The sequence below is a fragment of the Aotus nancymaae genome, unplaced genomic scaffold, assembly GCF_030222135.1.
Source record: "Aotus nancymaae isolate 86718 unplaced genomic scaffold, 86718_ANA_hifiasm-v0.15.2.pri h1tg000018l, whole genome shotgun sequence".
NCBI classification, from domain to species: Eukaryota; Metazoa; Chordata; class Mammalia; order Primates; family Aotidae; genus Aotus; species Aotus nancymaae.
The window spans coordinates 3,150,213-3,172,853 of record NW_026988430.1 but is presented as its reverse complement, the minus strand read 5'-3'; the positions used below and the strand labels follow the sequence as shown (position 1 = coordinate 3,172,853).

General features: G+C 55.4%; 1 protein-coding gene across 1 annotated transcript in view; it reads left to right on the top strand.

Annotated features, from left to right (window-relative positions):
- The first annotated feature begins 2,911 nt into the window (after positions 1-2,911).
- RTN4RL1 (reticulon 4 receptor like 1) overlaps positions 2,912-22,641 on the top strand; it is an 89,845-nt gene continuing 70,115 nt past the window's right edge. Inside the window, exon 1 of the mRNA XM_064378021.1 lies at positions 2,912-2,970. Within this exon, the coding sequence (XP_064234091.1) occupies positions 2,958-2,970 (13 nt within the window). The 5' untranslated portion in view covers positions 2,912-2,957. The remainder of the gene's footprint in view (positions 2,971-22,641) is intronic.

Below are 22,641 nucleotides of genomic sequence, written 5' to 3'. Positions count from 1 at the left end.
AGAGAAGGAATGCTTCACCTTCTGTTCCTACCCCAAGAGGGACCAATCTTTTTTTTTTTTTTTTTAACTGCTCCTTGTGGCCATGGGCAGTGTGCCCAGAGTAGCAGCCATCAGTCTTTTTTTTATCTTTAAACATTTTTGTTTTAAATAGACATGGAGTCTCACTATGTAGCCTAGGCTGGTCTTGAACTCCTGTCCTCAATCAGTCCTCCCACCTCAGCCTCCCAAAGTGCTGAGATTATAGGTGTGAGCCGATGGTCCTCAGGAAGGACCAATCTTATTCATCTTCAGAACAGGTTTATTTCTCACCTTCAAGCATCTGCTGGAATGCCCTTCCCCCTTCTCAGTGCGCCGAACTCAGCCCTCTTCTGTGACTGTTTCCTGATTATATCTTAGCCCCTGGCAGAGCTAGCAGAGCCCTTTCTCAGTCTTCGTGACTTCTGTCACACTCTAAGATGGTTTGTGGGTTTTTTCTTCTCCCATGACACCTGAAGCTTCTGGAAGTCCAAGCCCAGAGCCTTGGTTCAAATCTGAAGCTTCAGTGCCACCAGATGCATGTATGTCAGACTGGCCTTTTTTGTTTGTTTGTTTGTTTGTTTTTTAAGACAGGGTTTCACCATGTTGGTCAGGCTGGTCTTGAACTCCCGAATTTAGGTAATCCGCCCGCCTTGGCCTCCAAAGTGCTTGGATTACAGGCATGAGCCACCACGCCCAGCCTGTTTTGTTTTGTTTTGAGACAGAGTCTTGCTCTGTCACCCAGGCTGGAGTGCAGTGGCACGATCTCGGCTCACTACAACCTCCATCTCCCGGGTTCCAGAGATTCTCCTGCAGCCTCTCAAGTAGCTGGGATTACAGGCATGTGCCACCACACCTGGTTAATTTTTGCATTTTTTTAATGAAGACAGGGTTTCACCACGTTGGCCAGGCAGGTCTCAAACTCTTGACCTCAAGTGATCTGCTCAGCGCTCAGCTCAGCCTCCCAAAGTGCCGGGATTACAGGCGTGAGCCACTGTGCCCAGCCTTACCTTTTTTTTTTTTTTTTTTTGAGACAGAGTCTCACTTTGTCACCCAGCCTGGAGTGCAGTGGCACAATCTTGGCTCACTGCAACCTCCACTTCCCAGGTTCAAGCGATTCTCCTGCCTCAGCCTCCCAAGTAGCTGGGACTCCAGGGTCGCGCCACCATGCCCAGCTAATTTTTGCATTTTTAGTAGAGACCGGGTTTCACCATGCTGGCCAAGCTGGTCTCAAACTCCTGACCTTGTGATCCACCTTGCTCCGCCTCCCAAAGTGCTACGATTACAGGCGTGAGTCACCACGCCCCGCCCTGATCTTCTTTTTGACCTTCCTATCATGTCACCTTTCCTCCAAGGAGGGCTTCAGCTGGATTTCTGCTTGGATGTCACCTGTTCTGAGCAGCTTTCCTTGACCGACACCCCCACCCCTGTGTCAGCTCCAGAACCGCACTGGGCTTGTTTTTCTTCTAAACACTATCTTCCCATCTTCTCTGGACTTTCCCCATTTGTCCCCTATTAAAATGTAAACTCCTTGAGGACAGGGCAAAGCCAAGTCTTTTCTGTCTGTGTCCCACACATACATGCTGAGTCTTCGGTGAATGTGTGTGGAGTGAGTGACTTGGTCCAGCCACTCTATTTTTTCCCTCCGAATCCCTCTGATCCCAGGCCGGTAGGGGGTGCCGCCTCCACCCAGGAGCTCGCCTGGCCCCAACCTTCTCTTTCCTCAGCCCAACAGGCCCCTGCGGGACCCGCTTTCCAAGCGGCCCCTCCTCCATTCTCCGCGAACCCCCTGGCGGGGTCTGTGTGGACCAAGGGAGATCAGCGACCCCACCCACCCACCCACGCAGAGACAGACCACCCGAACCCGCGCGGGTCCTTCCTTCTCCCTGGAATTTGCAGCGGGCCCCTCCGGAATGCTTGCTCCCCTCCTCTCCCTACAAAAGAACAGTGTCCTGGGTCTCGGGGTGCGGGGCGGCCCGGTTTGCTGGGGCGGTTCTGTGCAGGGAGGAGCCGTCGAGACTGGGAGAAGGTGCGGCCAGGAGGGGACTCGCGATCTGGACTCCGGGCGGCGGTCCTCGCGTCCCAGCCGCCTCTCCCGATGACCTCCAGCCGCGAAGGGCGAGCGGGCGGGGGCTGGGCTGCGGGTTTGGGCTCCGGGAGGCCCGCGGGGCCGGCGAAAGGTTCGGGGACTGGGGCAGGTGCCTGGACAGACGGGGGCCGAGGACCTTCCCCGGGGGCGGGCGCAGTGAAAACACCTTGGGAGGCGGCGCCGCGCGACTGAGCGCCGCTGCCCTGGGAATAGGACGGCGCTCGGCACTGCGAGCTGAGAGCACTTTCATAAATTTTGTATGGGAGGCGCTCCGTGAGCGGGGGCGGGGAGCGGAGCGAGAGGGAGGGAGCTAGCAAGCCAGGGAGGGAGGGAGGAGGAGAGGAGGGGGAAGCCGGGGGGAGGAAGGGAGGCGCCCCGCTCCGCCGATCGCTCGGTCCTGCAAACGCGCGCAGGGCGCTTTCCCCGGAGCTCGGCGGTGCGTGCGAGCGCCCTTTTGCAGCAGCCGCGGCGGCGGTGGTCCGAGGGGGCGGAGAGGAGGGGGCTGCGGCCGGCCGGTCAGGGGGCGGCGGCCCCCTCAAAACCTTCTGCAAAGTGCTCCGGGCGGCAGAAGCAGGCCGCCGGCTCCGCGGAGCCAGCAGCTCGCCCCGGGGCTGAGCGAGCGCGCGGGGCTGCCGGGCAGCGCCACGGTTGCTTGCGGGCGCCGGTGCTCTGGGCGCGGAGCTGAAGCTCACCATGCCCCTGCGGGGCCGGGCCACCGGACACCAGCGGATCCCCGGCTTGCCCCCGCCTCGACGCGCTCGGATTAGCTGCAGCTGGCGCCCAGGGATTTGAATCTGGACCCAGGGAGGGAGTGCGCCTAGGCCGACCTCCGAGCGGCGGCCCCCCGGCCAACATGCTTCGCAAAGGTGAGTTGGAGCCGCAGGGGCAACTTGAAGTTGAATGCGCTCGGGAGGGAGCCGCGAGCCCGGGAGTCGCCCGGCGCCGGGGCTCCCGGTCCGGGAAGTAACCCTCCGCGGGCTGGTGGGTTTTGCCGGGCGCACACGCCGAGGGGCTGCTGCTGGGGCTCAGCTCCCGTCGTTGGCCAGTTGTGAGACCCGAGGTTTGCTCCATGGATGCAGTGGCCAGGCCTAGCGATCCGGCTCGGAGGGGTCAGTCGAAGACCAGAGTGAGAGGCCGGAGGTGGAAGGGGAACCGGCCTCCTGGGACCTTTGCTCTGCTGTGATAAAGTTTTGCACTTGCAGGCTCCATCCCCTGCGCGGGCACACGCCCTTGCTTTCACCGCTTTGTGGAGGCCGAGTCCGCACGGCGCTCCAGTGCAGCCAGCAATCAGCAACCGCGCGGCCCGGGCGCTCCCCGCGCGCCCTAGCTTCCCCGACGGTGCCCGGACGTGGGCATCGCCTTTGCAGCCCTGCTCTGATCCCCAGGGATGGGCTCTGGGCATCCAGCGGCTGAGGGTGGGGAGCGGCAAGCGCCTGATGTCCAGTTCCTCAAACTTTCCTTCCGCTGGGAGCGGAGGGTCGCGAAGGCCGTGCCGGCAGTGTGCGCGACCGGTGCCCAGCTCAACTTGAGGACAGCTGGCTTCGCGACCACTTTGGCTAGAAGCCCCGGCAACCCTGCCCGGTGCCGAGCGCGGCAAAGTTGGTGCGGGTACCGGGGAAGTCCTGCCGCGCCCCCACGTGGTTGCCACGCGGGGTGCAGTCCCCTCGGCCCCGGGAGGGCAGGTGACTACGCCGGGAGCCCACGGGCCCCGCCGACTGTCGTTCAGGCCTCTGCGTCTGCCTCTCTCCTCTCCCAGGTCGGAGCGGGCAGTGGCGCCCCGCCGGGATCCCCACCTGCGCCCGGCCCGGTCGGGAGGTTGAGAAGCCGCGGCGCCTGCGGCTGGCTGCCCTGGCCCTGCGGGAGCCGGCCGATGCGGGAGCTCAGGTAGCGGAGGGGCCTGATCCCTGCGCTCCGCGCTCCAGCCTTAATCCGCCCCTGTTTCCATGGCAACAGACCGAGGTGTCGTAAGCATAGGATTCTGACCTCACAGCAGGATGGGGAAGGAGAAGACGCGCAGGGGGGGTGGCGGGGGGTGCGGGGGAGCGAATCCCTAAGATGGGCGGAGAGAAGCAGATGTGTGGGTGATGGCAAACACCCAGGTCCTAAAGCAGGTCAGACAGGTGGGCGAGGAACCACGCCTTTGCTGTGGTGGTCCCAGCTTGGGCCAGCCCAGGAAGCCGAGTTGCCCCATGGTCTTGGAATAGCCACAAACTTGTGTGTGACTTGTGCCCTCCACGTGGGTCGGTGCGGTGCAGGGGGAAATGCTGGCGGCCTTCACTGTGGTGTGGAAGTCTCTGGGGCTAGTTGGAGAAAGCACTTCGCAGATACACCCCAGGTCCTCCTTTTCCCTGCAGAAAAGGACAAAAAGTCCTTTCAGGAACCAAACAGTGCTGGTCAAAGTGTCTTTGTACAGAGAAGGTGCTTTTACAGAGCTGAGCACAAGCCCAGGTCTGAGCATCCTGGGCCCTGAGCATGCAAACTTGCCCCAGCAGGGAAGGCTTCCCAGGCGGTTCTAAGAGGCCGCCATGTCTGGGCTTTGAGGCTGTGACAGGGAGAACGGAGAGGGACTGGCATCTCCTTTCCCTTTTGGTCTTTTGTCTTTTGGCAGTTTATAGTTAAAAATGAGCCGCCAAGCAGCCCACGCACTTTATTTATATGGTTTAGGTACCCAGGGAGGCTCCAGCAGCCTCCAAGAGCCTCCCTCTCCCACCCTGGCTAGCCAGAGACCCAGCTCTGGACAGCCCAGTGCACTGTGGGGGCCGCTCCCTGGGGGGAGGCTCCTCATCCTGCTCAAGAGGTGGCCCCTGGAGGCCGAGCAGGCAGGTGTGTTCACCACTCGGGCTGTTCCTTCCTACACAACCTAGTTGGCTGCAGAGGTTCCACCAACGAGAGCTTTCCACCTCGACCGGCCCAAGGCAGGCAGAGCAGAGGAGCCCTTCGCTGGGCTGGGCTGGGCTCAGCCTGGGTGACCTGGAGTCTGCCCCTGGGACATTTTGTGGACAGATAACTTGTGTTGGCTCTTTCCTGGGCAGGCGGTTTTCTCTCTTGGCTCCAGATCCTGATCCTTTGGATTTATTTGTTTCTTCTGCACACATGTATAGGACACTCAGAGTCTCTGTATGGATTCCAGGTAGGCACCCAAAGCCAGAGGCATGCCTGAGGCTAATGCCCAGGGCGGTGGCTGTTGAAGTGCCTGCTTCTACAATTGTTCTCAAAGTCTCCGAGCAAAAATGATACAGGAGGCCAGGTGCGGTGGCTCATGGCTGTAATCCCAGCATTTTGGGAGGCCGAGGTAGGAGGATCACTTGAGACCAGGAGTTCGAGGCCAGCCTGAGCAACATAGTGGGACCCCATTTCTACAAAAAAGGTTTTGTTGTTGTTGTTTTTTTTTGAGAACAGTCTTGCTCTGTTGCCCGGGCTGGAGTGCAGTGGCGTGATCTCAGCTCACTGCAACCTCCGCCTCACAGATTCAAGTGATTCTCCTGCCTCAGCGTCCTGAGTAGCTAGGACTGCAGGTCCACATCAGCATGCCTGGCTAATTTTTTGTATTTTTAGTAGAGACGGGGTTTTGCCATGTTGGCCAGGCTGGTCTCAAACTCCTGGCCTCAACTGATCTTCCCACCTTGGCCTCCTGGAAGTGCTGGGATAACAGGTGTGAGCCACCGCACCCAGTCAAAATTTTTAAGTTATCCTGGTGCGGTGGCGTACACCAGTAGTCCCAGCCACCTGAGAGGCTGAGGTGGGAGGATTACTTGAGCCTGAGAGGTCAGGGCTGCAGTAAGCCAAGATTGTGCCACTGCACTCCAGCCTGGGTGACAAAGTGAGATCCTACCTTTAAAAAAAGAAAAAAAAAAAGACCGAGTGCGGTGGCTCACATCTATAATCCCAGGACTTTGGGGGGCTGAGGCAGATGGATCACTTACTTGAGGTCAGGAGTTCGAGGCCAGCCTGCCAACATGGTGAAACCCCGTCTCTACTAAAAATACAAAAATTAGCCGGGCATGCTGGCATGTGCCTGTAATCCCAGCTACAGCTACCTGGGAGGCTGAGACAGGAGAATCACTTGAACCCGGGAGGCGGAGGTTGCAGTGAGCTGAGATCGCAACAGTGCACTCCAGCCTGGGCAAAGAAGTGAGACTCCATCTCAAAAAAAAAAAAAGGTATAGGACATGTTTAGATAGTTCTTACTGTTTTCTTGCGTATGAGATGCAGAGTCCTGTGTGGGGTCCTGGACCTGAGGGAGTGTAATAATTTAATTATGATTCTGAAAAGGGTTTGAAAGAAAGAGTAGCCTTCCCTAGATCCTGGGGAGGAGAAAAGAGAAAAAAAAAAAACAAACCCTTATCTTTCTGCAAAGGGCAGGGCTAATGGTCCTGATAATCGGGTGCCCTGTGCGGTGAGGGGTCCAGTGGTCTGAAGCCCCAGAGGAGGAGGAAGGCAGGGCTGGACCTTGGCCTTGAGGATGCTCTCTGATTTCTGGTTGTCCTAGTAAAGCCATCCCCTGGCATAGCATTTTGGGAGGATCAGGTGGGGACTTGCATCTCTTAATGAAAGGACTCCACTGGCCACATCCCCACCTCTGTGAACTAGAACAACCCCCGTGGGACCAAGCTGCTGACAGTGCTGGTGGCTGAAGGAGGCAGCAGCTGCCTCCCTGCCTCTCCATCTCGTGACCTATCCGGCACAACCAGGGATATTAAAGGCAAGCCTTTGGTTAAGAGGCGAGAGGCCGGCAGGGCAAGTGAGGCCCCAAGCCACCCAGCAACATCCAGGAAGAAAGGCCGGCCTGCTGCGGGCGTTGCTGTGCCAGAAGTGGCCTACTTAAGGTCAGGACCTGTGGTTTTCATGTTTAGAGCTATAAGAACAGAATGCAAATCAAGAGCCTCTGGGCTGATACAGAACCTTTCCTTAAAGTTTTTGTCTTGTTAAGCAAGAAAATAGAGTGCCAAATAGGCTTTGGTAAGTGGCAGTCTAATTAATAATTTAAAATCGTGTAACTGTCTTTCATTAGAATGTATCTGTACATCAACCACAAAATCAGTCAAACACACTCATTTATAAGTTAATGCCATCCCTGAATAATTCAGCAAGAGCTAGATGAAGGCCTGCAACCTAGTAAGATGCATTCTGTTCTCTTGGTTTCCGTGGGCACGTGGGCTGGTCTGGTGGCAGATTTGGGCTTCTGTTTTGTGAGAAGAAGGGAAGGCAAAGGAAGGTGGTGGTGTCCGATGGTTGCTTGACTTGAATCCAGAGGTCTCCTGGGTGTTCGGAGGGTCTCCATGTGGCCAGATGTGAGCAGGCTCCCTCTGCCCTTAGCCCCAGTGGCGAGGGGGAGAGAGGAGTGCTCCATGGATGGCCAAGAGAAAAAAGATTCTCCTTTCTGCTGCAGAGGAAGCGTAGAGGGGGTGCAGGAGCCCTTGTCTAGGAGGCTGAGCTGTTGAGACTTTTTAGCCCAAATCCAGGGTGCAGCGAATGTCCGTCCCTGTAAGGGCACCTAGCCTGGTGAACCAATCTCACCAAAACAGCTTCTTTCCTTAGGAGCTTCTGGACTGCTGCTCTCCTCAGAGCTCCGGGTCCTTATGCCAGAAAAAAGAAGCCAAGAGGAGAAACTTTAGGGAGCACCCTGACAGCGAGGAGAGGCAGAGTGAGTTGCTAAGCAAAGCCCATGCATGCATCTTCTCACCAGCAGTGAGAATAACAGCAAAGGCAGCAAAGCAGCATTTCCCCGCGAGCTCAGACAACATCGAACATGTGTTCTGGTTCCATTCCCGCCGTGCCAACACGGCAACAATTCCTTACTGCAGTGTTCAGGTCCATTTTCTACAGGGAAACGGTTCATGACCCAAACTCCCAGCATGAGCCCTGGTTCCTCCACAGTGGGTACGAACCTCAGCGTTTCTGGCCCTGGCCTCAGCCTGCCAACCCACAGCCCTCTGGGCGGTTCAAGGGCTCTGCGGATGGAGACTGGGTAGAGACCTGGAGCAGACACCCGCTCCAGGTCAGGAGAGGTTCTTAGCCAAGTTTGAGAAGAAGACACCTCAGGAGGAAAAGGCAGGGGAAGGGGTAGGTGTTTGCCCCTGGCCAGTGGGGAGCGGAAAGCAGATGGCATCAAGGAGGGGGAGTTTTGTGGGGTGACTCCAACTCCAGGCTCTGGCCGTGTCTTTGGGATCAGGCCTGAAAAGGACAGAGCGGTTGACTCGCTGGAGATGAGAAGGAGGGGAGGCATCACGGAGGATGTCAAGAACGGAGCTGCCTTGTGCCATCTGCAGTGAAGTGGTGGTTAAGGTTAAAGCAGAGAGGAGATGACAGGGAGGGAACAGATGGCCGAGGAAGCAAAATAGCTGGCGAAACGGGAACGGAGCCTCCGGGGACAGCAGAAGGCAGGACCTCCACGCAGAGTGCCAGAAGCAGCCCTTTCCTCGGGGTGCAATGGCCGGACCGCTCTGGGCAGAAGTGAGTCAGAGAGAGGAGTTGGGAAGGGACCCCAGCGTGAGGGCTCCCCCAAGGCCTGGAGAAGATCTAGGGAGCCATCAGCTCCAAGGCAAGGGCGGCAGGAGCAGGGGCCTCCAGGGACGCCAGTGAACTGGAGAGAGGAGGCCACTGACTTGGTGTCCATCACTAGAACGAGTCACAGCCACCTCAGGCTTCACAGAGCATGCCCAGCCAAGCCTGCTGGGAGGAGATATGCATGCTGGCCGGACACAGGCAATAGGGAATCAGCTGCCCTTCCCACCTGCCGGTCCCTGTCCACATGCTGCCCATAGCCGCTCGTGTTTACTGAGCACCCGTTACAGCCGCACTAAGCATGCCCCACGCCTTATCTCACGCCACCTCCACGGCCACCCTGCGGCATCCATCTGTACGCATTCCCCCGTTTCAGATGAGGAAACTGAGGCATAGCTAGCTGGAGTCCCTAGCCCCAGGCCAACCGGGCGGCACATTGCTGAGTCAGGATGCAGCCCCGTCCCGTCTGTCAAGCCTCCCCTCTCCCGGGCTCTCTGGACCTCTGTGCTCCACTGTCTCACGTGCCCATCTGTCTTGATTTCTCTGACATTTGTTTTGTGGGGCGCTAGGCACTGCTGAATCATTTCTGGCTTCTCACAGAGCCGGAGCTTCCCATGTGCTCCCCTCTCTGCCCCTTGGAGGCTCTCTGACTGGGAACTGGGGCTCCCAGGGCCTGAGCTGTCTCCCATGGCCTCTTCCATCCCTCTCCCCCGGTGTCCAGAAAACACAGTCCTCACCTCTGTCTCCTGCTCTGGTTTCTTCCTTGGGGACAGAGATGGGCAGTAGGCCAGGCACCCTCCTGCCTGCTTTCGTGCCTCTGAGAAAGGCTCGGGGCCATGGTTTATTTGGGGGCTGGGCCCGGCCTGGGCTCTCAGCCCTCCCCGTGCTTTGCTCTCCCTGGCTCCCCTTCCAGGGTGACCTGATGGACCTGCAGGCACAGCCTCAGAACATGTTGGCTCCTCCAATCCACCTGCCCCCCTGCCTTGCAGTGCTCCCTAGCTCCTGTGGGGTCTTCCCACTGCCCAGCCCCAGCCTGCCAGGTAGGAGAGGAGCTGCAGGGCCCCGCTGCCCTCCAGAAAGGGCTTCTCCTGTCCCCTTCCAGCCACGACTGACTCCCAGAGAGGTCAGTTCTCCCTGTGCTTCTTTAGGAAAAGAAGATGAAACAGGCAGGGAGTGCAGCCGACCACAGGGTGCAGGATATGGAATCCCACTTCCGAGTGGTGGCCTCCTGCACCGTGGTGAGGCGCGCGCTTCCGAACCTGTGATCACTGTCTAACCAGTCAGCGAAGCGTGGACACGAAACTGCATCAGGAGAGTCACTCTGGAGGCCTCTGTGCTGGCACAGCAAGAGCTGGCACCACACTGTGTGTGCGTGTGTGTATGTGCGCACGCGCGCACACAGAAACACACCTGGCAAGCACGCAACAGGCTCCCTGGAGTGTGTGTGTGCCAGAGGTCACTGTTGCCACGCAGAACCCCCCAGGTCCACCAGAGCCTCTCTTGGCACCCCCAGCATCAGTCCACTGGCCTGGCTTGGTGCCACGGCACGCTGGTGAGCCACTTCGTGGGGGCGGGGCTCCCAGGAGTGGGCAGGCCAGTGCCGCGTGTGCTGCATGTCAGGAACAACACTTGCTGAGTGGGTGTGTGGCTCGCCCTCACAGGGGGTGGGTGGCCACGACTCATGGCATGTCTGCCAGGGGACAGACCACTGCAGCCCCCACCCATGGGCCTCTCGGCAGCTTACTGAGTAGACTCCAGAGGGTAGTGGTATCGTGGTGACAGCTGTGTCAGCCAGGGTGGGTCTGTAGGAGATTGAGCAAGAGTCTTTCCCAAGTCAGGAGAAAAGCTGGGCTCCCAACTTTCAGCCCACTGGGGCGATAGGAAAGTTTGCTTCTGCCTCCAAAATTGTCCAGCAGGGTTTGTCAGCTCTCCGGGCACCAGAGCCAGCACGTAGTGAAGGGGCCTTTCCGTATGCTTACGTAGAGAGATTTGTGAGGCCCTAGGGGGCAGATTGGCATTCTTCTGGCCATGATTTATTTATAGGGCGATGGGATGATGGGGATATGGAGGCTAAGGTGCCTCCATTAGTGAGAGGCACACAGGCAAAAAGCCTTGCTCTGCATTTGACATTTAGTGGGGCGGCTCCTACCAGGGAGCTGCTTTTTCTTTTAGAAGGTTTTGTCTTTAATGTTCTATTCATGGGCTTGTCAGAGCAGACCGGGAGAAGGAGGAGCGCCTGTGGAGGTGGGCCTGGGGTCTGCAGTCAGCCAGCCTCAGGGGAGGCAGGGCCCGGGGAGGTCACTCGGTGGCTGGTGTGGGGCACCTGGGCAGGCCGGGCGCTGGGGACAGCGGCTCTGCTCTGGCGCTGCCACCTGCCCGCCTGCCTGCCCGCCGCCGCCTCTTGCTGGCCTGCGCCACATGCCACACGCCGGGTGTTCACCTTCCTGTCAGTCTCTCATCACGGGCTGCCAGACTCCGCCTCCCACTGGAGCCCTGTGGCAAACCTGGCTTTGGCCTTACCACGGCCCTTTCCTTTCCGGGAACTGTGGGACTGTAGAAAGACCATGGAAGCTGGCATCCTGGGGCTGTGTTTGGTCATCTGTGGGTGAACTTAGCAGAACCCTGGACATGTCTCCTCGTCTGTGGGCCTCGGTTTACCCATCTGTAATATGACTATATCAATAGTTGAAAATTTTTCTTTTTCTTTCTTTCTTTTCCTTTTTTTGTTTTTTGAGATGGAATCTCTCTCTGTTGCCCAGGCTGGAGTGCAATGGCGCAATCTCAGCTCACTGCAACCTCCGCCCCCTGGGTTCAAGCAATTCTCCTGCCTCAGACTCCCGAGTAGCTGGGATTACAGGTGCCGGCCATCACTCCCAGCTAATTTTTGTATTTTTAGTAGAGACGCAGTTTCACCATTTTGGCCAGGCTGGTCTCTAACTCCTGACTTCAGGTGATCCTCCTGCCTCGGCCTCCCGAAGTGCCGGGATTATAGGTGTGAGCCACTGTGCCCAGGCTTTGAAGGTTTTTCTACATCAGGAATGTTTTTTTTTTTTTGAGACAGAGTTTCGTTCTTGTTACCCAGGCTGGAGTGCAATGGCGCGATCTCGGCTCGGCGCGATCTCGGCTCACCGCAGCCTCCACCTCCTGGGTTCAGGCGATTCTCCTGCCTCAGCCTCCTGAATAGCTGGGATTACAGGCACGTGCCACCATGCCCAGCTCATTTTTTGTATTTTTAGTAGAGACGGGGTTTCACCATGTTGACCAGGACCGTCTTGATCTCTTGACCTCGTGATCCACCTGCCTCGGCCTCCCAAAGTGCTGGGATTATAGGCGTGAGCCACCGCGCCCGGCCACAGCAGGAGTTTCTTCAGATGGTGCCTAATGTGAGAGCCCAGGGTAGGGGGGCCATGGTCAGAGCTGGGGGAGGGGCTTCCCCCTTTGCCCACAGTGCCACCCTGGCTGCCCCTCCAGCTTGGAGGCTCTGGAGTCCCCTGTGGTCCCTCCTAGCAGAACACAGGAAGCCGCTGGGTGTGCTGAGCGTTGCGTGTTGACAAGGAGGACTGTCCGCTGTCCACGGGCTGAGGGTTTGAGTCTGTCACTCGCGGCAGGGCGGGATGTTTCGTCCCCTCCTTTCGGACCCCTTGTGGCCGCTGGGCTGTCTCCGCCCGGACTGAGGAAGGGGTTTCCCACAGTTGCAGGCTCCCTGTTTCACCTCTCCTCAAGCAGACTTCTGCCTTTCCCCTGGCATCCGCGGTTGCTGCTCTGGCTTGACGCTAAACCCCACAGCCTCCTTATCTCCTTGACCTTCTGGGGCATCGGCTCTGTTGGCCGTCCTGCTTCCCGGCTTCCCTGGTGGCTGTCCCTCTCGGCCCTCTTGGCCAGCTTCCCTCCTCTTGCCACCCCTCAAATGTGGCACCTCCCTGCACAGTGCCATGCTTGGCTCTGGGGCTTTCAGCATAGCTGTGGCTGTCATGGCCATTGGCTGACTCTCCCCATCTCCAGTTTCTGCTGTCCGGAGCCATCTGCCCACCAACCCCAGTGTCCTCACTGGTGGTCTCACAGGCCTCTCAAACCCACCTGAAATTGCACCTCTTTCTCATTTTCCCCATCATGGTGTCTGGCACCATTGTTTCCACCCACCCCCAGCCCAAGGGCTGACCCCTCCCCTCCTCACACCCTCCGCCCTTAGAAGCCTTGCCCTTCTCCCACAGCACCCTTCGAACCTCCTCTGCCAATGCCTGCTCTGTCTCCACCCGCACCCAGGCCACCATCGCCTCCTGACCTTCCCAGCAGCCTCCTCTCTTGCGTTCACTGAAACCGGGCCTTACACAGGGGCCGGATTCCACAGGGCCCTGTGCTCCTGTCACTCTCTTAGAAATCCTCAGCAATTCCCGTTTTCATCAGGGGATGGTCTGTGCACCTGTTATCCCAGCTACTTAGGAGGCCAAAACAGGAGAATTGCTTGAACCTGGGAGACGTGTCCTTCCCCCTGGCCCCACCACAGCTCTGGCCTTCTTTCTCCCCACTCCCCTCTTGGAACTGTGAGCTCCAGGTCTACCAAACTTCTTTGGATTCAACTGAATCATGTTCTTTTTTTTTTTTTCTTTGAGGGAGTCTCGCTCTGTTGCCCAGGCTGGAGCGCAGTGGCACGATCTCACCTCACTGCAACTTCTGTCTCCGAGGTTCAAGCAATTCTCCTGTCTCGGCCTCCTGAGTAGCTGGGATAACAGGTGCACACCACCACACCCAGCTACTTTTTGTATTTATACTAGAGATGAGGTTTTGGCATGTTGGCCAGGCTGGTCTCGAACTCCTGGCCTCAGGTGATCCACCTGACTCAGCCTCCCAATGTGCTGGGATTACAGGTGTGAGCCACCGTGCCCGGCCTGAATCATGTTCTTTTGTCTCGAAGGATTTGCACAAGCAGCTCATTCTGCCTAGAACACTCTGTGGCACACATCTACCCTCAGGTCTCCACTTACATCTTCTGGGGAAGGTCCCTCCACACCCTGAATGGGGAGGGTGGGGGTCCTGAGAGCTGTGTAGGCCCTGCACGCCCCTGCCATGGCACTCAGCCCACCTTGTCGAGATGGTAATACATTATCTGTCTTCCCCGCTGGATGGTAAGTTCCATGAGGAGCCTGGCACTCCTCTACCTGGTGCGCCTCCAGATCCCTCGCCCTGCTCTCTGCCTCCAGCATTGGCCTGTCCAAGTTCAACAGTGGGCTTCCACACCCTCCCACTTCCAGCTGGGTCGGCCAAGGGTGAATCCCCGAGAGTGAGCACTCAGTGTCCCTCCACAAAAGGTCACCCAAAGGTTTTCCCAGAGGCACAGCCTGAGATTCAAAAATTCAGGCAAGTAGTTTATTTGGGAAATGATCCAAGGAAATGCCAGGAAGCGAGTGGGAGAGTGAAACAGAAGCGGAGAAGCAGTCACCGACTCACTGGCTCAAGCAGTTACCACTGTGGGCGCCAGAGCTTAACCCTGCGGCACAGCTATGGGATGCAGCCTAGAACCCGCACCCCAAAGTCAGCCCCCCGGGGTGAGGGAGCTGGGGTATTGATGTCCCAGCGCCCACCAGTCACGCTGAGTCCGGTTCCTGTGGCGGTATTCATTCCCGGCACATTTGGCCTGCTCTGTAGGTGAGCAAAGCCAGCTCTGCTGCTAGATAAAGCCCCGAGGCAAAGAAATGCAGGTCCTGGCGGCTGAAGTCAGTCTGGTGTGCCGGAATGGTCAAAGCAAGTGCTGTGGGCAGGCCCCCGTAGCATCTGCCACCCAGCCTGGCCACCAGCCCTCCCGCCGCTCTTGCTACCTCTGAGTTCAGTAAGACTCCCCCATCACTCAGCCCTGGGAGGGCGTGTGTGTTGGGGGTGGTTATGACATTATCGCTTAGGGTTTCCCTGTCCCCCTCACTTCTCTCTTCTTTATTCATCAAATTACTCAATCTCAAGATGCTGTTTCCTATCAGGACCCCACTAAAACGGTATCCTGTGCAAAACAGAACATAGCAGGCCAGGTGCAGTGGCTCACACCTGTAATCCCAGCACTTTGGGAGGTCAAGGAGGGCAGATCACCTGAGGTCAGGAGTTTGAGACCAGCCAGGCCAACATGGTGAAACCCCGTATGTACTGAAAATACTGATTAGCTGGGCATGGTGGCGGGCCCCTGTAATTCCAGCTACTTGGGAGGCTGAGGCAGGAGAATTGCTTGAGCCCAAGAGGTTGCAGTGAGCTATGATTGCTCCACTGCACTCCAGCCTGGGTGACAGAGCGAGGCTTCATCTCAACAAAAAAAAAAAGAAAAAAAAAAGAAAGGCCAGGCACTGTGGCTCACACCTGTAATCCTACCACTTTAGGAGGCTGCGGCAGGCAGATCACCTGAGGTTGGGAGTTCAAGACCAGCCTGACCAACATGGAGAAAACCCATCTCTACTGAAAATACAAAATTAGCTGGATGTGGTGGTGCATGCCTGTAATCCCAGCTACTCGGGAGGCTGAGGCAGGAGAATCGCTTGAACCCGCGAGATGGAGGTTGCTGTGAGCTGAGTTGGCACCATTGCACTTCAGCCTGGGCAATGAGAGCGAAGCTCCAGCTCAAAAAAAAAAAAAAAGAACAGAGCACCTAGTGAAATTAGGTAAAGTGTGTTGCATCAGTAAACATGAGTTGCTTGGATAATGTGTTGATTGAATGATTGTACACATAGGTTGGACCACAAGAAACTTAGTACCAAAGCCTAATATTTAAATTGTTCTGTACCCATAAGAAAAATTAAATCATAATCTAGGGCTTAAAAAAAAGAGAGAGAGGGAGAAAAAGAGAAAGAAAAAAATAGAAACAGAACCAGGAACCAGGAGGAAATGGGGAATTTTTAGTGAGGAGGATGTAGAAAAGAGTCCTACCACGCAATTTTCCCTGTGCAATGCCTCATTAAAAGCAGAAAACGCAGGTCTCATTAGCCCCAAGTTACAGATGAGGATACCGAAGCTCAGGATACCAAAGCTCAGCGGGGCTGAGACGCTTAGGCAGGGCCCCAGGGCCGCTGCCGCCTCCCCCCAGCCCAGCTCTGTTCCTCGTGGCCCCAGGAAGCCAGCAGGCACGGAAAGACCGGCCTTCTGGACCACGGAGGACGGCAGCAGAGCCGGTGCTGTGTTAGGAAAAGAAACAACCTCTCACTTGGAAAAGTTTAGGGCTGTACTTGGCAGATTTGTTTGGAACAAAATTTGCACTATTGATTCCGTGGCAAATGGAAACCTCTCGTAGACACCGTCTGGGCTTCAGAGATCTGAAATGTTTAAATGAGGCTGGACCAAACATGACGAGATAAAATTGCCAGAGGAAGCTGGGTTCAGGTGGTGCCTGGGGTGAGAAGACTCTGCCTCTCTGTCTTCTCTCCCATCTGCGAAATTGACTTGTTACTTTGAACTGCTTCCTCTCCTCCCAGGGAGGGTTCCCAGGGTGTTGCTCAGCCCTGCGGTTTAAAAAGAACCTCCCGAGCCGGGGAGAGAGGCCGGGAAACTTCTTGGGCCATTCTCCAGAGAACGCACCAGCCAAAGGGGGCATTTTACTGCTCACACGGGACTGGGCGGGGGTGGGACAGCAGTTAGCCCTGGGGCTGCCCTGAGATTGTAGACTTGGCCCCCGGCCCCTGGTGGACTGGACTTTCTGCTTTCATAGCCAATTTTGATTGCAAGGGTTCATGGGAGCTCATTGGCAATCGGGGATTATTGCAACAAGATGAGTGACCTGGATTCCCAAAGCCCCAGGCAAGGGAGTAGCTCCAGGATGTCCAGCCCTCTGTGGTCCCTCTTCCAGCCTCGGCCCTGCCTCTCCCTCCACCCTGCCAGCTCCTCCTCTTGCCCCACATCCGTAGCTATGGACCCACCCACCCCTTGCTCTCCAACACGGCCCTTCACTTCCCCTCCCGTAGCTGAGTGCCTCGCGTCCCCAGCATTCCCAGCTTCATTTCCCAGAAGGAAGAGCCCAGTGGACCCAGGAGCCACATTACAGACCACGTTACAGACCATGATCACCTACCAATTCTCTATCCATGGATGAGTGGCCACCTTTTATCTTGTCAGCCAAGAGGGTATGGAGGGCTCTCTCCATTTGACCAACATTTATTTAACAACGATTAACTGCCTGCCTACAGCTGGCTTGGCACTGAGGACAAAGCAATGAATAAAATCCAAGGGGCTGAGCGCAGTAGCTCACACCTGTAATCCCAACACAGGGAGGCCAAGTTGGGGGCATCACTCGAGCTCAGGATTTCAAGACCAGCCTGGTGACCGTAATGACACCCCATCTCTACAAAGCTTTCCTTTTTAAAAATTAGCCAGGCATGATGGTATGTGCCTGTAGTCCCAGCTATTTGGGAGGCTGAAGCGGGAGGATTGCTTGAGCCCAGGAGATGGAGGCTGCAGTGAGCTGTGATCGCATCACTGCACTCCAGCCTGGGAGGCAGAGCAAAACCCCATCTCTAAATCAATCAATCAATCAATCAATTCCAAGTCTCCTGTTTTTATGAAGCTTACATTCTAGTTGGGGATGGAGAAATAGAAAATAAACAACTATATATGTAGAGAAAGAGACAGTCTTGCTCTGTTTCCCAGGCTGGAGTGCAGTGGCAAGATCTTGGCTCACTGCAACCTCCACCTCCCGGGTTCAAGCGATTCTCATGCCTCAGCCTCCCTAGTAGCTGTTGCAGCTGCAGCGGTGGGAAGGAGGAGTGACTAATCTGGGGACCCCCTTTATATCAGGGTCACGTGCCTCTCCTCGGCTGTTTATGTGGCCCAGGCTGCAGTTTGAGTATAAGGGCGGAGATTGATTCCCATGAACCCTGCTTTTCTTTTCTTTTCTTTTTTTTGAGACTGAGTCTTGCTCTGTCACCAGGCTGGAGTACAATGGCGTGATCTCAGCTCACTGCAACCTCCTGGGGTCAAGTGATTCTCTTGCCTCAGCCTCTCGAGTAGCTGAGATTACAGGCACACACCAGCATGCCCCACCAATTTTTGTAGTTTTAGTAGAGACGGGGTTTCCTCATGTTGACCAGGCTGGTCTCAAACTCCTGACCTCAGGTGATCCACTTGCCTAGGCCTCTCGAAGTGCCAGGTGTGAGCCACGGCACCCAGCGAACCCTGCCCTTTTACTCCAGAGCATACAACGTAGAACGTAGTTCTGTGTACAGTCTTGTCTTTTTCAGTCACCATCGCATTTATATGTCAGCCTCTTCTCCCCATTTACACCATCAGTTCCAGCCACACCTGAGCCCTGTTCCCTGTAGTCATTTCCTGAATGAACTCTGACTGTGCTCCAGGCTGGGTGGGCGGGAGTAAGCCCTGGGCTGAGGCTCAATCCGCATGCCCAGGAAATTTACAACCTGCTAGGAGAGAGAAGCCACACCCGGGAGAAGGTGAAAGGATGCTGTAGTGATAAGAAAGGTGCTTTCAAGCTGGGGGTAGGCAGCTGGAGGAGAGGTACCTGCTCACCAGGTGCACCTGGGAGGCTTTGTAAGAGGAAGAGGGCCTTGAAAGGAAGGTTGGGAAGGCTGGCGAGCAATGCGACAGCGAGTGCTTAGACCACGGTCACTGTTTGTGGCACGGAGCGGTGGCAGATCAGTTAGTGGTAGGGCAGATTGGTGGGAACTCGACAGTTGCAAAGTCTCAAGAACCAGGGAGGCCAGATACAATGGCTCACGCCAGTAATCCCAGCACTTTGGGAGGCTGAGGTGGGCAGATCCAGAGGTCAGGAGTTCGAGACTAGCCTGACCAACGTGGTAAAACCCCGTCTCTACTAAAAGTACAAAAATTAGCTGGGCGTGCTGGCACATGCCTGTAATCCCAGCTACTCAGGAGGTTGAGGCAGGAGAATCACTTGAACCCGGGAGGCAGAGGTTGCAGCGGGCAGAGATCACACCACTGCACTGCAGCCTGGGCAGCAGAGTGAGACTCCAGCTCAAAAAAACAAAAAAAGAACCAGGGAGGAGGAGGGTGGGTTGACTCAACAGCCACAAATTTTTTTTTAACTTCCCAATAATGCATGCCCATCGAGCAAACACTGGAAAACTACAGATTGGCAAAAAGAAGAAAATCACTACAATCCCACAGCCCAGAGAGCAAAGTGTGGGAAAGCTCATTCCTCCCAGGGCGTTTGTGCATTTCATAATCCTGCTACGCTTCCTGCCCACTTTCACACAAATGCACCAGTCTTGTTTAATTAACAGTATTTCTCAAACGCCTTTCTATGTTGGTAATTCCTTTCTTTTATTTTATTGTCAAAATTTTATTTTATTATTTATTTATTTATTAATTTATTTTGAGACAGAGTTTCACTCTTACTGCCCAGGCTGGAGTGCAATGGCGCAATCTCAGCTCACTGCAACCTCCGCCTTCTGGGTTCAGGTGATTCTCCTGCTTCAGCCTCCTGAATAGCTGGGATTACAGGCGTGCACCACCACGCCCTGCTAAGTTTGTATTTTTAGTAGGGACGGGGTTTCTCCATGTTGGTCAGGCTGGTCTCAAACTCCTGACCTCAGGTGATCCTCCCATCTTGGCTCCCAAAGTGCTGGGATTATAAGGCATAAGCCACTGCGCAGCTATTTTATTTTTTATTATGTTGGTAATTCTAAGCCTTAGTTTTGGTCTTTTTTTTTTTTTTTTTTTGAGACAAGGTCTTAATCTGTCCTCTGGGCTAGAGTGCAGTGGCATGATTGTGTTTCACTTCAGCCTCTAAGTCATGGGCTCAAGCAATCCTCCCACCTCAGCCTCCCAAGTAGCTGAGACTACAGGTGTGTGCCACCATGCCCAGATAATTTTTTTGTTTGTTTTAATGGAGTTTTACTACCTTGCCCAGGCTGGTCTCGAACTCCTGACCTCAGGCGATCCTCCTGCCTCGGCCTCCCGAAGTGCTGTGGGATTACAGGCATGAGCCACCAGGCCCGACCTAAGCCTGTTTGTTTATTTGTTCGAGGCGAGTCTCACTCTGTCACCCAGGCTGGAGTGCAATGGCTTGATCTTGGCTTACTGCAACCTCCACCTCGTGGGGTCAAGCGATTCTCCTGATTTGCTCCCCAAGTAGCTGGAAGTATAGGCTTGCGCCACCATGCCAGGCTAATTTTTTTGTATTTTTAGTAGAGACGAGATTTCACCATGTTGGCAAGGCTGGTCTTGAACTTCTGACCTTGTGATCCGACCGCCTCAGCCTCCCGAAGTGCTGGGATTATGGGCGTGAGCCACCGCGCCCAGCCAAGCCTCAGTTTTAATGGCTGCAAAATGCTCCATTGTAGGATTTGCCATCACCCTCAGGTGGCAAGACCACTGTTCGAGACCATGCCACAGCCAACATCTGGCAGCCTGTTTACCCACTTTGTGAGTTTCTGAGCAGAGGCAGGGGAGCAGAATGAGAGGCCAAGGCCTTCACAGGGAGCTGAGTGGGTGGAGGCCAGAGCAAGAGGTCACTGACATCCATTGGCACCACCCCAAGCAGCCAGACGGGACTTGAATTATTATCATTCAATTATTTGGAGAGGGAGAGAGAGAGAGTATGTGTGTGTGAGTGTGTGTGTGAGTGTGAGTGTGTGAGGTGTATGTGGTGAGTGTGTGAGTGTGTGTGAGTGTGAGTGTGTGTGTTGGGGCTGTGAACATGGCCTAGGTCTCCAGTGAAGCTGACTGTGGGTGAGCCAAAGGAGGAAAGTGTACAGAGCCATTCGTTTTCTTTGGGATCGGGTGGCTTGTGGCATCAGGAAACTGAGGCTGGAGTGTGAGGAGGAGCCTGCCCCTCACTTCTGAATTGGGTCAGGGGATTTGTGTGATTTTGACTCTTTCAACTGTGGCATTAGAAGGGACCTTATAGCTGAGAAAATTGGAGCTCAGGGAGGCGCAGTGGCTTGCCCGTCGCACGGCACTGGACGTGTTCAGTCAGCGAGTCCCACAGAGCACAGTGGGAAACACCCTTCATCTTTCCAGGGACCCATCGCCAACCTCTTCCTGCACCTCTACCCAGCTGAGCCCACATTAAACAAATTTTAAAAAAGGCCGGGCACAGTGACTCATGCCTGTAATCCGACACTTTGGGAGGTCGAGGCAGGTGAATCTTTTGATGCCAGGAGTTCGAGACCAGGCAACATGGCGAAACATTGTCTCTACTGAAAAAATGCAAAAATTAGCCCGGTGTTGTGGCGTGGGCCTGTAATCCCAGCTACTCGGGAGGCTGAGGCACAGGAATCACTTGAACCCAGGAGGTGGAAGTTGCAGTGGGCAGAAATCACACCACTGCACTCCAGCCTGGGCAACAGAGCAAGAGATTGTCTCAAAACAAAACAAAACAAAAAACTTGGCCGGATGTGGTGGCTCATGCCTATAATCCCAGCATTTTGGGAGGCTGAGGCAAGAGGATTGCTTGAAGCTAGGAGACCAGCCTGGACAACATAGCAAGACCTCCTCTCTACTAAAAATAAAAAACATTGGCCTGGTATAGTCGCATGCACCTTTAGTCCCAGCTGCTCAGGAGGCTGAGGTAGGAGGATCCCTTGAGCCTGGGAGGTCAAGGCTGCAGTGAGCCATGATTGCACCACTGCACTCCTGCCTGGGTGATTGAACAAAACCCTGTCTCAAAGAAAAAAAGCTGCATGAGGTGGTGTACGCCTGTAATCCCAGCACTTTGGGAGGCTGAGGTGGGTGGATTGTGTGAGGTCAGAAGTTGGAGACCAGTTTGGCCAACATGGAGAAACCTTGTCTCTACTAAAAATACAAAAAAAGTTAGCTTGGCGTTGTGGTGTGTTCCTATAATCCCAGCTACTCAGGAGGCTGAAGCATGAGAATTGCTTGAACCTGGAAGACGGAGATTACAGTGAGCCGAGATTGCGTCATTGCACTCCAGCCTGAGCCACAGAGCAAGACTCTGTTGCAAAAAAAAATAAATAATAAAAATTGCAAACATCCCCCAAATACGACATTCCTAATTCCCCTTCCCCTGCTTATTAAAAGAAAAAAAGGAAAGGAACACAGGAGAAAGAGAAGGCGATGTGGTCTTGCTCTGTTGCCCAGGCTGAAGTGCGGTGCTGCGATCCTGGCTCACTGCAGCCTCAACCTCCCGGGCTCAGGCGATCTTCCTGCCTCAGCCTCCCGAGTAGTTGGAACCACAAGTGTGTGCCACCACTGCAGCCATGAGCCCTGTGGCCTCTCTGGACATACCAGTGGCTGTCCTTGCTCAGTGGAGGCTTCCTTCTCATTGGAGGAAAGGGCTTGGTAGGGAGGGCCTAATTCCAAGGGTCAGTGGCCAAGCCCTTCACCTCTGAGTGGAGTGGTTAAGCCAGAGCTGGGTTGAAATCCTAGGAATACTTTTTTCTTTAGACTTGAGTTCATCTGTAAAATGGGCCTGATGATACTACCTATCTTGTAGAGTTGTGAAGATTAAATAAGAATGCTTATAAATCTCTCGGTGGCTGGATGGGGTGGCTCATACCTGTAATCTCAGCACTTTGGGAGGCCAGAGGATGATCACTTGAGCCCAGGAGTTTGAGAACAGCCTGGACAACACAGTGAGACCCCGTCTCCACAAAACGTGAAGAACATTAGCAGAGTGTAGTAGCGTGCACCTGTGGTCCCAGCTACTGGAGAGGCTGAGGTAGCAGCATCATGTGAGCCCAGGAGGTCAAGGCTATTGTGAGCTAAGATCATGCCACTGCACTCCAGCCACGGCAACAGAGCCAGACCCTGTCCCAAAAATAAACAAGCAAACAAATAAATAAAGATGTAAAAAGCTCTTGGCACTTTCTTGTGGCCTGACCCAGAACAGGAGCTCCGTGAACACGGCCATTCCTACCGCTGGTAGTGGCGGTGACCTCTTTCCCAGCACGCCCAGCAAGCTCCCTGCACCAGCCTCTTACTCCTGCCCTCATCCCACCGCCCTTCCAAGTTCTGCCTCTACCTCCAGAGCTGTGTGAGTGATCAGGACTGACACATGCCTAGAGTGAAGGAGCCATCCTGTTTGCCAAGGACTCTCGCTCTATCCTGAACCCTCTGCCCTCTCTGCCCAG